The 16,392-nt window shown below is 40.9% G+C and overlaps 1 protein-coding gene across 1 annotated transcript; it reads right to left on the bottom strand.

Annotated features, from left to right (window-relative positions):
- Positions 1–496: 496 nt before the first annotated feature.
- On the bottom strand, positions 497–13,188 carry LOC124144225 (tafazzin-like). Its single transcript, XM_046513522.2, has 8 exons — positions 12,985–13,188; positions 10,770–10,898; positions 9,518–9,730; positions 6,957–6,998; positions 6,172–6,234; positions 3,940–3,992; positions 3,327–3,404; positions 497–1,503 (listed from the first exon to the last, which is right to left on the bottom strand). The coding sequence occupies exons 1-8, from the start codon at positions 13,091–13,093 to the stop codon at positions 1,399–1,401; spliced, it is 792 nt and encodes a 263-aa protein (XP_046369478.1). The 5' UTR covers positions 13,094–13,188; the 3' UTR covers positions 497–1,398.
- Between the last annotated feature and the right edge of the window lie 3,204 nt (positions 13,189–16,392).

The raw sequence follows: 16,392 nt of genomic DNA, 5'->3' as shown, positions 1-16,392 counted from the left end.
TGTAGAAAAGCTGGAATATATCTGTGAAACATAAAAGTTACAAAGTGTGGCCTGAGGTAAAAACACAGGTAGAATCTAACATTGACAGGCTGCTTCTGCACATCACTTAAGACCATCAACTGGGAAACATTGGAGAGAGGGCATCCTTGTTTATCGTTTATTGTCCACAACACCAAACATCAGAACAGCCCATTACACGTCACATCAGAACAACATTGGCATTGTACCAATTGTGTTTAGATTTAGTAAATTTATTTTTGAAATTTTGAAACAAGAACACATTACCGGTACTTTTATTGGCCTAAAAAAAATTCTACATGCTGTAAATAAGGGTGTCACATAAGAGAGAGTGAGTTGGGGTGGGTTTAACGCCGCTTTTAACAGTATTCCCGTTATATCGCGGTGTGTCAGATTAATGTGGGAGGAAAGCCCGAAATGATGCAGGTCTCATTTACCACTTAGGTGAAACCAACGAGCACGGATATGGTGCTGATAAACCTAGAAACATAATCGGGGCGAACCGGGATTCGAACCCACAATCACAGGTTTCTGGCATGCCCAAGGGACACAACTCTGCACAGCGAATTGCGGCGCATTAGACGACTGGGCCACCCGTGCACCCAGCTCAGGGATTAACAGCTCATCATAAACATAAACCTTGTCGGTGAAAGAGTGCACACAGGACCACAAACTGAGTTCACCATATCCGTTATTTTGCTATAAGCATGTTCGTCATATCCATCAATTTTATATGATAAGATATACAGCGAATATCCGAGACCGAAAAAGCAGTTTGTTTTATCCGTCAGTTCATTATAAGCATGTTCATCATAAGTGTTGTTTCCTGTATTGAAATATGTGGTTTTCAAGGCAATTCAGTTGAGAAAATGTTTATGTCTTGCCATAGTCACACTATGATGACAATTTGTTTCACAACACTTTTATTTATGGTACATTAGAGGTAAGAATACTTCACCTTAATAACAGACAATACTAACAATATAAATATTTTTCTAAATAAACTCATTGGACCCAAACTAGATTGCTGGGCCCCGTTTCACAAAACGATCATAATGCTACAACCATCGTAAGTAACATACACTTACGACAGTCGTAACAGTACAATCGCTTTGTGAAACAGGGCCATGGTTCATAAAGCAATCGCAACGCTATGACTGTGAAAACTCCCGTATTGTAACAGACTTGATTTGGTCCCAGCAATGAGACTGCTGCGAAACATGGGTCTCTGGACACACACAGATCCGCAATCCCGTCAATAAATTCAATGAAGCTGACTGAAGATGAGGTGATCATCTGAATGGTCATTTCTCAAACACACACACACACACACACACACACACATACTGAACACACATTCTACAAAAACACACACGCACACTATCTTCCCCGGTGTATATGCTGGTTATGAAGTATGTGGGCCTTGTCCTTCAACACCGACAACTCCTCTTGTATCAAGTCTGTCAGTCGTTTACGTATCTCTCGCTGAAAAGAAGAAAACCAAATGTTATCTTCACTACTGTTTCAATTCCAGGGTGCTGTTGTCCAAAGCGATCTTAGCGCTAAGATGATTAAAGCTCCCATACCTGTACATAGGAGGAGTTCATGATCATCTAAACGCTAAGATCGCTTTGTACAACAGCACCATGAAAATTGACTATGCTTGTCGTAAGAAGCGACCAACGGGATCGGGTGGTCAAGCTCGCTGACTTGGTTGATGCATGTCATCTTATCCCAGTTGGGTGGATTGATGCTCATGATGTCAATCACTACATTGTCTGGTCCAGACCGCCGTCATATAGCTGGAATATTATTGCCGAGTGCAGCGTTAAACAACAAACAAACCTGAACATAGACTTACAACTGTTGTAGCGCTAAGGCAGTTTTGTACAACCAGAGCATAACTAGTGATTGTAGTTCATGAAGGTACTGTTGGTGTGACGTCAGCCATCATGTAATTTGACGAAACAGTACAAGATCCTGACGGCAGATTTTTTTTGTTTAATGCCACACCTAGCAACACTAAGATGGCAGCCAAATAATTGAGTACAGACCTGAAAATCCAGTGATCAACGATCCACACAGTCGGCGTCCAATGACACGCAATCAACAAAGAAAGACATCGAGCCTGACCACCCGATTCATTTAGTCACCTCTCACGACCAACATAGGTTGTTGGGGACCAATTCTGATTGGGAATCACCCCTGAGCCCAGACATGAAGCTGACCAGGTCAACAGGAAATAGTCCCCTGCTTGACCATGTTAAGACTAGTAGCTGTCTAAAATTGGTGTCGACCAAAGAACCTGTTTTCCCTCAAGGTTTTCAGTGAAGTAGCACTCAAAACACATAGCCATCTGAGTCAAACTGACTAGACCGACAGAAACTGATCTGTTAGACTTTTGTCACTGGTTTCCATCAGTGTTTACATCACTACAATCATCAGCTTCATCACACTTGTATCCTGTAAGTAGTCGAGTGTTTGACAGTGTAATCGATGCTTCATGTTGTCTGGGAACAGGGACACACAATCAGCTTTGTGACTAGCCGATCCTGGAGCACTGGTAGACTTTTGGTGTTTCTACTCCAGGTAAATGTCCACCCTTACATGCCAACTTTGATCTTATCGTGTAGTAAGGCTGTTTTCATGACATTATTGTACCGGTATATAAGCACAAACTTGCTGTGCTAAATTCCACCCCTAACCAACCAGCATATTGAGGTCATTAGAACGAGTGAGTTTGATTTTACGCCACTTTTAGTAATATTCCAGCAATATCACGGCGGGGGACACCAGAAATGGGCTTCACACATTGTACCCATGTTGGGAATCGAACAAAGGTCTTCGGTGTGATGAGCGAATGCTTTTACCACTAGGCTACCCGACCGCCCCTCCCTGTGTTTGAGGCAAACCATCATAACATTTCTAAAGACATGGCCAAAAGTATGACACGAGACCGAGACAAAGCACCAACATTTCCCTATCATTATATCATTTATCCATTTATTTATCTTCTTTGAACAGCTAAGATGCTTAATTAAACTGAAATAACTCTAAACACCATTTGATAAAATAACTATTTTTGTAAGAAAACAAAGTTTGAATCATTTTAAGTTAAATACAAACTTAGTCAGCTTATAAATGCCTTTAACAAAGTGTGTATGTAAGATTGAGTGAGTGAGTATGGTTTTTCATCGCTTATAGCAATATTCCAGCAATATCACAGGGGTGGACACCAGAAATGGGCTTCTCACATTCTCACATATCTGAAAAATGAAGATAATTTCAATCATCAAAGTGATACTTACAGGCGTTTTCTTTAGCTCACGGAGTTTGGCTAATTCCTCCTGAAAGTCGATGGGTTTACCAATAAGCACTGTGACTTTCTGAAAAACAAACCCAGCAAATCATGTGACTGAAGAAGATCCTGAATAGTTCTGAAGTCAACTACTGTATGGAGGTAGACTTTCAGTGTGCAAAGAATAGAGTTATGTTCCCTTGACCAGCACCAGCAAGGTGTCCACACTGAGATTACCTCCCTTTGACCACAAATTGCTTTCCCTCACCATTTCATCAAACCGTTTTATTCCCCCAGAATACAAGACTTAGAAACTAAATCAACCCAAAGAAAGTACTGTACACCAAGATGTTAAACTCAACAATGCAAATCAACTTTGCAAAACTCCTTCAGATACATCATCACATCATAAACATTACGTAACCTAATCATGTCATACAATCTGAATATTTGACATAAAACAATATTTTGAGAAAAACAAATCTTTACACACAGAACAAGCATGTCATGAAGGTCATACACAAAAAAGACTTTGATTATTACACTGATGATAGTGAAAGAAGAAGTCTTAGATTGGATAGTGCATGTTGACCAATGATGGTCAGTTCGAGGCGACTACTGACCTTCTTAATGAGCGGAATATAGGGCGTCTTGTTGGGCAGCACATCATCCATTCCTACAACAAACTCAACCGTAGATCTGTCCACCAACATGAGAGAGGAACCACTAGAAATGAAATGACTTGCTAGTAAGGTGAGGTGAAATTGGGTTTAACGTCGCGTCCAAGATTATTGCACATATATAGCGACGTGCATGTACGTGTGTGTGTTTGAGTGGCTGCTTGTACTAGTCCGGACTGATGCCGATTTATAGTGCTAGCTCACTGAGATACCATGCCGCAGTTTAACATGAATACCCCACTCAGACACAGTATACTGACTCCGAGCCGACCAGTCCTTGTTTTAGCCCCTTAATGCCGAGCGCCAGACATGGTAACAACAAGTATCATCTTTTAACGTCTTATTGTATGACACGGCCGGGGATCGAACCCCGGACCTTCCGCTCTCTTGGCGGACGCTCTACCACTAGACCACGGAGGCGGTTGCTAGTAAGGGACCGACCATTTCAGTCTTGGATTAACTATCAAAATTAGAAAAAACAGGAAAAACACCTTGCAACAATGTAATTTTTGATGCAGGCAATTTCTTTCTTTTTCCAAAAGTCTGAAACGTAATTATATTTATTAAGAATTTTTCAGTCAGCAATATTCCAGATATATCACGCCAGTCAGCAATATTCCAGCTTTATCGCGACAGTCATCATTATTCAAGCTATATCACAGCATTCAGCAATATTCAAGCAATATCACGACAGTCAGCAATATTCCAACTATATTGCGATAGTCAGCAATATTCCAGCTACATCATGCTGCAGTCAGCAATATTCCAGCTACATCATGCTGCAGTCAGCAATATTCCAGCTACATCATGCTGCAGTCAGCAATATTCCAGCTATATCATGCTGCAGTCAGCAATATTCCAGCTACATCATGCTGCAGTCAGCAATATTCCAGCTATATCATGCTGCAGTCAGCAATATTCCAGCTATATCATGGAGGTCAGCAAGATTCCAGCTACATGACAGAGATGAGCAATATTAACGCTATATCACAGCAGTATGACATTCAATAAACAAAGTCACCTGATGCTCATAATTCAGTCGCCTCTTACAACAGGCATGTTATGGCTACTCTGCCCGGGGATTCCTCTGGGCTGTAAAATAGGGACATATTCACAGCCTTTGAAATTGTTGTTCTTTTTAAACTAGTGCAAAGGACTAGAATTTACATTATTTCCCTAGTCCTCAGAGTTTGCAGCTTGTCCTTCTTGAACAAGACAAAACAGTTTACATTTTTATTCAGTTTCAATTTGTAACCCTATAACATCTTCCCGAAGCAAGGGAGTTAACTGACTTTAAACGTCCAGTTTCCACCCTTGCCGAACCAGGCTGTAATTCCTGGGCTCGATCGTAGCCCCACCAGTGGTTATTACGAGTCATGTCCCTTCTGAGCCTCGCCTATCGACCAATCAGATTCCACCTCTTGTATCACTTGCATTTGAATCAAACAAAATGGCCCCACCCAGTCAAGACGATCTTATCGATAATCAAGTTCTATTGTGTATAAGTTCTAACGGGTCTTACATCGCGAAGTGCATCAAATTGCGTGAGCACCTTGATTAAAAACATGAAAAGATTTGGAAAATATTTGTTGACAACGAGTTGGCGGTGTACATGGTTTGCAAATCCTGCAATCGACCGAAATCTACACGACAGTTTACTGACCGGGTTTCGATTATGTGACCGATTTTGATTGGACTATGCATAGACTCGTTAGTCCAGCCAAAATGTAACTCCATAATACCAGCTGGACTGGACTTTTATAGTCAGTTAACTCTCTTGCCTCGGGAAGATGCCCTATAATTGTAGAACTATAGCACTTAAATGTAACTTGTCAATGTGGACTACCATCATAGGACTTGCAATTATCCTCATCCCAATTTAGTAGTCTCAGGCTGGAGGGAATTTCGAAGGCTGCATTTGGGTCAGAAGTTTGTCTATCTTTTTAAGCAAAAGTAAATGCTTTTACTGGAGGATGTCTTTGTGATGCGACAGACGATGGATTGCATGAGTTATGAGGATACACAATCAGTCAGGTAACCCACAGCCACCAACTGATCCTTCATTTCAATTCGTAAAAGCAGGTGCTGGAGACCTCCGCTGCCCCGGCATCCACACAGAGACAATGAGACGAGGACAAGACAAATGTAACATGGCAGCATCTCAGTGCAACTCACCAAAATGGAACATGGGCAGGACTAACGGTGTGATGTTACTCTCGCTGATGAGACGCCCAACACCTGCAACAACAGACAGGGTATACCTCGCATCACTCATAGTTTTAGTCCACTAGTCCTTATAATGATAACATAGCAAAACGCTTAAAAAGGGCAAATGTCTACTAGTCCTTATGATACCTTTACCATTGGGCAGTTTGGCAAGGACTATAGGACTAGTGCCAATTTCTAACACTGCTCATACGCAAATATTGACAGAAACAGACAGGGTGAACCTCGACTCACTCACACTCAAATACTGACAGAAACAGACAGAAAATACATTCCCCTTACAAAGCAAGGTGGAATAGGTCATTTATACTTTCACAGGATATCTGCTACTCAAAAGAAGTTAAAGAACACCCAACTGTTTAATGCCTCTAGTTAATCTGTCATGGCTGGTGGGTATTGCAACACACAGCCTACCAGCTGTGGGTGTTCTTTAACTTCTTTTGAATAGTATACATCACCAGCAACTTACAGTGGCTTAAAGATCAGGGTACTTCAGAAATTGTTTCAAAAGGGGGAATTTGTAGAATACCAAATCTGAACAGTTTATGCAAGTGCAAATTAACCCAAAACAGTCATAGGATCGTGGAAGAAATATGACAAACAATATTTGTCTTTATACTCATCATGTTTTTATTTAATGGTTCTTTTAATAAACAATATCTGTTTTAGCCATATTTCAAGCGAGGCAACACTTTGAATGAGTCATGAACAAAGTGACTGACAAATGCACTCACCCCACTTCAGCCTCATCTGTTGATGGGTTTCATTAACTTTACCTGTCAAAATAAAACACAATATAACTTAATAATCTAAGTAATATTGAAAAATAATTTCTACCTTAAGTTATGGGAAAAATTATTGCGCAACATGTGTTTTGTTGTGTTTTCTAGTCTGCTGAAGTACCTATGAGTATTAATATACATCTTCCTGGGGCAAGGGAGTTAACTTTCAACCTTGCCAAACTAGGCTGGCATTTCGTTGCTCGATCATAGTGCCCCGGTGGCTATTGCCCCTCCTGTTGACCAATCAGATTCAACCTCTTTTATCGCTTGCATTTGTGTTTTCTAGTCTGCTGAAGTACCTATCAACATACATCTTCCTGAGGCAATGGAGTTAACTTTCAACCTTGCCGAACTAGTCTGGCATTTCGTTGCTCGATCATAGCGCCCCCACCCCGGCTATTGCCCCTCCTACTGACCAATCAGATTCAACCTCTTCTATCGCTTGCATTTACTTCAAACAAAATGGCAGCACCCAGTCAAGAAGATCAGATCAATAATCAAGATCTACATTGTAATAAAACAGGTCTTACCTAGCAAAGTGCATAAAATCACTTGAGCACATTAATTAAAAACATGAAAATGTTTGTAAAAGATCTGTTGACACCCAGTTGAAGGTACGCATGCATTGCAAATCCTGCAATCGACCAAAATCTGCACGGCACTTGCAATGTTATTTACAAACCAGATATCGACCTTGTTACGCAATTTTGACTAGACTATGCATAGACTTGTTACTCAAGCCAAAATATTATTCAGAAATTCAAACCTAGTATGGGAAGGGTGGAAACTGGACTGCTTTGGGCAGTTAACCCCCTTGCCTCGGGAGGAAGATCAATATGTTAACTATCTATCAACCATTCATGGAAGAAATGCTGAAGAAGAAGAAAAAAGAAAAAGAAAGAAAGAAATCTGCATAATACACAAATTGTGGCGATAAAATACATACACACATTGTAGTATGTATGATTTGGGAGAACATACTTCAACTGTTGAAGTATGTTCTCCCAAATCATACATACTACAATGAAGTTCAACACTTTGAAGAAGATAACCCAGCTCAGTAACAATTCCCCGTGAGTGGACAACTGATAGCTGTGGCCATTAAACAGTTATATCTAATTGAGACAGTATCTGGGCATGGCATCATGACCAACCTGGCGATATCATCAGTAAGGGAGAGAGTGAATGTGTCCGTCTTCCCAAGGCATGGGAGTTAACTGACTGTAAATGTTCAGTTTCCAGCCTTGCCGAACTAGTCTGGAATTTCAAGGCTCGATCGTAGCACCACCAGCGGCTTTTACGAGTTATGTCCCTTCTATGTCTCTCCTATTGACCAATCAGATTCCACCTCTCATATCACTTGCATTTGCTTCAAACAAAATGATGGTGCCCAGTCAAGGTGATATGATCGATGATCAAGTTCTATATTGTAATAAAACGGGTCTTACCTTGCAAAATGCATCAAATCACATGAGCACCTTGATTAAAAACATGAAATGATTTGTAAAATATCTGTCGACACCCAGTTGACTGTACACATCCTCTGCAAATCATACAGTCTTCTGAAATTTTGTTTACGAACCGGATGTTGATTTCATTACGCAATTTTGATTTGACTATGCATAGACTTGTTAGTCCAGCCAAACTGTAACTCCATAATACCAGCCTAGTTCGGCAAGGGTGGAAACTGGACTTTTATAGTCAGTTATCTCCCTTGTCTCGGGAAGACGGGGATATATGTGGGGGACTTGAAGAAACAGGCTACACAGACAAAGTTGTCTTTAGGCTGCAGGATTAAAGCTCTATCATGGTGTCTGGTGAAGATTCAAGTCTGAATAAGACTAACCAGTGCAATATTTTGAACTAACATGTCTGCCTGCAGATTTCAGAGAGACTCGTGACATTTCCTTGTGGACTTCCAATTTTACAAGATGGCATCTCTGTAGCAGAGGATTTTTGTGACTCCCTTGCCTCAGGAGGATGAAATGTGTCATGCCAGCCAGCATTATTTAAAATATATCAGACCTTAGAAGATCCGGGGTAGAATAGATCTTCAGTGCCGTGAAACACGACTATGCTTGTTGTAAAAGCCGATGAACGGGATCTGGTGGTCAGGCTCGCTGGCTTGGTTGAAGCATGTCATTTATTCAAATTGCGTGGATCGATGCTCATGATATCGATCACTGGATTGTCTTGTCCAGACTCGATTATTTACAGACCACCGTCATATTGCTTGAATATTGCGGAGCGCAGCGTAAAACAACAAACCAACCAATCAAAAATATCATGACAGCCAAAAGCTTAATCCAGGCCAGGCAAACCATTGGCTGACAGTAAAACAACTGATCCATGTAACTGGCATATAAATCAGGTGACACATTGTAAACATACAACCTTCATTCCAGTCATGAGTTACTGGGGACAAATTCTGCCCTGCAACCTAAACAGGATGGCATCTATCATCTCAGAACAAAGAATCCATTACACCCCAAGCTCTGACTGACAGCACCCACCTTCCGGGAACATGTGTACCCACTCTCCCAGGTGCAACTTTTCCAGCATGTAATCGACACTGCGCTGATACACCCCTGCGCCCCTCACGACCGGCACAGTTTTACCCAGACTGAAGAACAGCGCATGCCAGTACTTGGTGAAGCAAACATCTTCAGCCGCTAATGTCCAGCGTAACGTACTCTGGTCCATCACATACCGAATCTTTAGCATTCCTGAAACAGACACAATGGGTTATTTTGGGGTGTAGTGGCGTGTGTTTTAAGTGAGAATAGTGGGAAATAGCGGCACAGGGGGTAAGTGGGCACAGTGGCATGTGTAAAAAGTAGGCATAATAGCATGTGTAAAAAGTGGGCGTAATGGAATAGTTGATAAGTTGGCCTGGTAGTATGGGTGGTAAGTGGGCATAGTGGAATAGTTGATAAGTTGGCATGGTAATCATGGTAATATGGGTGATAAGTGGGAAAAGTGGAATAGTTGATAAGTTGGCATGGTAATCATGGTAATATTGGTGATAAGTGGGAATAGTGGAATAGTTGATAAGTGGGCAAAGTGGAATAGTTGATAAGTTGGCCTGGTAATATGGGTAATAAGTTGAAATAGTGGAATAGTTGATAAGTTGGCATGGTAATCATGGTAATATGGGTGATAAATGGGAATAGTGGAATAGTTGATAAGTTGGCATGGTAATCATGGTAATATTGGTGATAAGTGGGAATAGTGGAATAGTTGATAAGTGGACAAAGTGGAATAGTTGATAAGTTGGCCTGGTAATATGGGTAATAAGTTGAAATAGTGGAATAGTTGATAAGTGAGCATAGTGGTATGGGGATAAGTGGGAATTGTGGAATAGTTGATAAGTGGGATAGTGTAACAGTTGATAAGTGGGCATAGTGGTATGGGCGATAAGTTGGCATAGTGGAATAGTTGATAAATGGGCAAAGTGGAATAGTTGATAAGATGGCAAAGTGGAATAGTTGATAAGTTGGCCTGGTAACATGGGTGATAAGTGGAAATAGTGGAATAGTTGATAAGTGGGCATAGTGGTATGGGTGATAAGTGGGCATAGTGGTATGGGTGATAAGTGGGCATAGTGGTATGGGTGATAAGTGGGCATAGTGGTATGGGTGATAAGTGGGATAGTGTAATAGTTGATAAGTGGGCATAGTGGTATTGGTGATAAGTAGGCACAGTTGATATTGATGGTGGTATCATACTACGTTGTAAGTGGACTAGGGCTCTGGGGAAACTTACCCCACAGAATAGGGTCGTCCAGACAGCTGTGGTGATTAGTAACTGTAACTAGGCCTTGTTCTTTTGGACGGTTCTCTATGGCATCATACAGTTGTGTCCTGTTGTGCACATTGAGTGTATTCAACCATTCTGTAAGAACACAATGACACAAAGCTAGAACATCTAAAAGAAACAGACAAAGTAAGACTGTCTAATCACACGGTTCTCACTCAATGTGCTTGGTCTAAATAACCAATGTGTAACTGGTCATTAATATCTCAACATTGTAGAAATAAATCATTGTGATGAAATAAGATTTTTTGTTGTGTTTAATTTGCATATATCTGGAAAAATGTATTGCAACACCAGAATATTTCATAACCTCCAAGAATGATTTTGAACTGATAAATGTCCAGAACAATGGACTGATATCACTGGCTTATCTTGCCAACCATACATGCAACTGTAGCCTTTGCAATTCTGGCACATCACTTACTCACAAAAGTACATGTATGTTCAAGTAACCATTTCAGTGAATAAAAGACGAAAATGGGTCCACCCCATGGTTACATAACTCTTCAACATGTTCAAGGAATGCCCATTATCATGATTATGGTGTCCAGAGACAGACATAATTCCTAGGGCACCAATGCCCCCTCAGGCATCTTTGTGTCTACTGTGGCACAGACACAGTGGTTTGAATATGTTGGGGAAAACCTTGAGTGAGTGAGTATGGTTTTACGCCGCTTTTAGCAATATTCCAGCAATATCACAGCGGGTGACACCAGAAATGGGCTTCACACATTGTACCCATGTCGGGAATTGAACCCGGGTTTTTGGCATGACGAGCGAACGCTTTAACCACTAGGCTACCCGGCCGCCCTTGAAGTATGAGAGATAGTTGATATCATCTTGCCATATTTTTCCCAGGTAATAATATCAAAATATGTGACATAATTAAAAATACTATTTCACCAATAACTGATGTTGAATCGCCATCTTGCTTGACAATAATGAAAGAACAATGTTACATTAGATAACAGGGGAGGTAATTTGAACAACTCCATAACTCAAAACGTTTACTTTATCACAGGATATAGTACTGTCGGTACCTTTGATCTTTTACCGAAGCATATAAGAATGCACTATAAGATTGATAATTACTTTAATTACAAGACCTTTATATTTCTTGTCAAGAATTTGGTACAGTGTACCGGTTCTTCATAAAGGGTTCTTTGCACTGATCGAACCAACTATATGCTCAGTATTTAGTACTATATTATTGACAGACAGGATTTAAAACTGATGTCATTATACTTACAAGATTTTTAAATGTCAGAACTTTTTATAAGGTTGGTTGGTTAGTTGGTTAGTTGGTTTGTTGTTTAACGCCGCACTCAGCAATATTCCAGCTATATGATGACGGTCTGTATATAACAGAGTCTGGACCAGACAATACAGTGATTAATATCATGAGCATCGATCCACGCATTTGGGATCGATGACATGCATCAACCAAGTATGCGAGCCTGGTCAATATTTTAACTATTTAGTGTGTTTCAGCCCCAACAAGAGAAAGAAAAGTTAATCTAGAATGCACTGACTTGGGTAGACGTGAAATCATGTACTGCTCTCCTTTAACTATCTGACATCAACAGTTTACTGGTCGCAATGGCACAGCTACGATTCACGCCTTCATAATGTTTTAAGGAAGAATTTGGTGCTCCTGTTTAATGCTGCATAATTTTTTAAGACTAATAATCATATGTGTATACTGAGATACTCTCCTTATTGTAAGCATAATCTTATTAAATGTTAGACCAAAATTGCCTGAACTGATCAAATTTGGAGTTAGCAGTTGAATGTTATAAATAATAAATTGAAATCTTAAAACCAAATTACTGTTAGTTCATCTAATTGGTATCTGAACAGGGATAACTAGTATTTGTCAGTGCCTCACAAGCACAATCAACGAAATCTAGTCAGGTCATGACCATGTCATGTTTACAAAACCAGGACAAGCCTAAACACGTGCAAAAGAGTAAATAGGACTTAGTTTGTTGAGTGATATGACTCATGTGGGGTTAAAACAACTACGTCTTATGTGTTGGTAAGGCACGCCACGTGTCACAATGGTAAAGTGGAGCAATGCCGTACTGTCTTGACAAGTAGAACATGTTCGAAGTCCACACGTGTTTGACATGACACAAGCCAACAGAATTAAAGAAAGTCGTACCCAACCAAAATTTGCTCAACGTTCCAACCATCGCAACTGTAAACCTGCTGGAAACATTCCAAGTAAAAGTGGGTTTACTTGGAAACAACCAACCGTTTCCAAGGGGCATCGTGGTGGACTTTGTAAAACTTAAAACGTGCGTCTATGAAAACATTAACAACCGGAAATAGGGCTTTTCTTCACTTCTGTACACACAAGAGTTACTAAGGGAGTTAACTCAGCGTTGTTCCGGGACAAATCGAATGGAGACCTTCTTGTTGGTTATTTAAAGATGCGTGTTGTGTCGAATAGTCCCATTTATCACAGTGTGACTGAGCATGATTTTAGTATAATACGCCGTTGTCAGGACGGGATATTCTGTGTGGCCCTAAAGTATTGAATCTTAAAATGTTATAGCCTTCAGTCATCAGTTGCACAATACAGCATGTTATTAGCACTCAATCTTGTACCGAACCTTGGACTTTCTGCAATGAATTTTATAGTCATGAGAAAATATTAAACAATACTTTTTAAAGACCCTTACATTTGCAATAACAGCAACATATTAACATGATCTCATTTCGATGGAGATCTCCACATGATTAATTCGTTTTATTAATAATCTGTGTTGCATATATATATGAGGAGCCGTTTTATCATATATTCCTGATTTTATTATATAAATAATAAATATATTGATATCACAAAATAATTTATTGATTTCACGAAATCGAATTTATGATATAAAATAATTATTGATATCACAAATTTGGAATTTTATATATCATATAAATCTGTGATATCTAAAATGTTGGGTTTTTTTATCATTAAATCGAATTTGTCATTTATTCAATTTTAGATATCAGTAAATTGAATGTGATTAATTACCCTTTTCACAATAACTGTTCCCTTTGACTTCAGGTCGATTTTAACGAATATTCACTGCTGCACTGAATTGAGTGTTGAGTTAGATGCATTTGAATAATCGGGATGCTAATCGCTGCTTTCTTAGTATATTTTAGGGAAGATAAATGATGAAACCCAAACTCCGATATTCCGAAAAGTATATATTTTAGTCACTTAAAAAAATATGCGCCTTTTTTACAATTTGCATGCCAATGTTTTGTGAAAGAGAGCCATTCATTTTGTTTGCATTGTTTACCTTTTTCTGTATAATTTATTACCATATTATTATTTAAATAATCTTTTCATAATGCTCCATTTTATCTGTGTGTTTCATTGTTCACTGTATCATACTGTACCTTGTCAAATAATAAATATACGGTAACTTTGATCCAGAGGATCAACACTGCGCAGAGATATTTTGTAACATACCAACCTATTGATGCAAGTATCTGTACTGTCATAAAGCGCAGGGGGCACGGGGGGCCCAGTCGTCTATGGGGTAACAGATATGATAAAACTAGACTGGAACCCTGCCTTTCGCATCCTAGCGGCTGCAGTCGAGGAGCGCAATCGTTCTTGGGCAGGTAAACCAGTCTAGCACAGAGTGCGTGCCCTCTCTTATGATTGTGCCGATTAACACAAACATGTTTAGTGTAATAGTTTATAGTAACCAGATAGGATAGGAATGTTATAAAAAATATTATCATAAATATTTACGTATTTTGTTTGTACGCATATCATTATTCATATGCGAGACATTGTCGTAAGAGGCGACTAACGGGATCGGGTGGTCAGGCTCGCTGACTTGGTTGATGCGTGTCATCGAATCCCAGTTGTGTAGGTCGATGCTTATGATGTCAATCACTGGATTGTCTGGTCCAGACTCGATTATTTACAGACCGCCGTCATATAGCTGGAATATAGCTGAGTGCGGCGTAAAACAACAAACACACAAACAAATATGGAGACAAAGACGCCTTTTCTTTTAAAATTGTGTTTACAACTTTTCAACTCATCCCCATGTACCGTCCTCAAACCAAAAACGAATAAGGCACGGCGTTTGGCGCCCTGCAATATTACATCCATTTAAAATGCGCAAGATTCCATTCACCAAGTGAATACTCAAAATGGGAAACCATTATTAGCTGGCTGTTGAAGCCTCCTATCTCACCTGAATACGTCGTCGCCTTTTTGCTACCTCTGCGCTATAGCTCTACACACACACTTATACACGCGCACGCACACACGCACACACACACCACCCAATCCAACCCCACCACACACACGCACGCTTACAAACAGCCACGCTACCCCCCACCCAACAACACACAGAGGCACACCTACACGCACTCACGCACACACTCTCACACACGCCAAAGCGTTGATCGGTATTCATCAACCGATGCTGAATACGGTGCAAAACATCCATGGGCGGATACAGAGAGAGGGGGGGGGGGGGGGGGGGGTGTCTTTTATTTCGAAAAAAATCTTTATTTCTGCATAAATTACCACCAAAGACAATAAATAGATCTTAATTGTGCACCCCCCTTTTCAAAAAAGCTGTATCCGCCCGTGACATCATTCACTTTCTCACCTTGTAGACTCATCCCACACATACCATTAACAATGTCCAGCCAACATTATTCCTTACATGCACACACAATATGTCAATTCTACATACCATATCAACATTATTACCTGTACAACTTAGACTCGTGGAGGTTAAACCCGTGTCAGGTAGACATTGAGGTACATACAAGTATATCACTGCAACAACAGCCGGCTGGCTGGTCGGATCACTGGGCGTGGCATCACGCTCCACCGTCGAAAACTATCCCCCAGGAACACAGCGCTGGGGTGCCGACACCATCTGAGAACACCCACAGACTCTGTCCCCCTGGGGGTCCCCAGAGATCAGTACCCGACGCTCATAGCACACCCGAAGGCGCGATTGCGAGGCCGCTTTATCGGGCACGTCACCCCAAGGACCGAGCTGAATTCACTTGATCTGTCTACATCGGTAACAGGGTTACCGACCCGCCCTCCGTCCGGTAGGTATGCGGCTCAGCCCCTGGGCCCGAGGCACACGAACGCGCCCCGGGCCCATACTGTTATCTCACGGCTGTGTCGGTCATTGTTGGTAATTCGAAGTAAGCGGCGTCCTGTCACCCTCCCCACGAAGACAACATCAGCTCGCCATGGCGTCCCACCTCGCCGACAGCAAGGACTGGGTCACCTACAAGCTTCTGCGTCTCCCTGGTTCAAAGCGACTGTGACTCAGACGGCGAAGATTTACTTTATATACCCTCATGTTTGTGCCTAATCAGCATAACGAAGTCACGTGAACGGTATCGACGGACAACAGTGTTACGGTACGAGCGAGGCGCCTTAACGTTCTTGGAAACCGTGTTCTAGGCGATCTTTGTTAACTATGTTGGGAAAATTAGGCTTAACGCCTGTTTGAACACATCCAGATGTATTCTGTCACGGAAGAACAGTATGAATTCATTTGGGTGCTCTGTT

The sequence above is a fragment of the Haliotis rufescens genome, unplaced genomic scaffold (assembly GCF_023055435.1).
Source record: "Haliotis rufescens isolate VD_foot unplaced genomic scaffold, xgHalRufe1.0.p SCAF_16, whole genome shotgun sequence".
In the NCBI taxonomy this organism is placed as follows: domain Eukaryota; kingdom Metazoa; phylum Mollusca; class Gastropoda; order Lepetellida; family Haliotidae; genus Haliotis; species Haliotis rufescens.
Note: the sequence above shows the minus strand (reverse complement) of the source record. Positions and strands in the feature narration are given on the sequence as shown.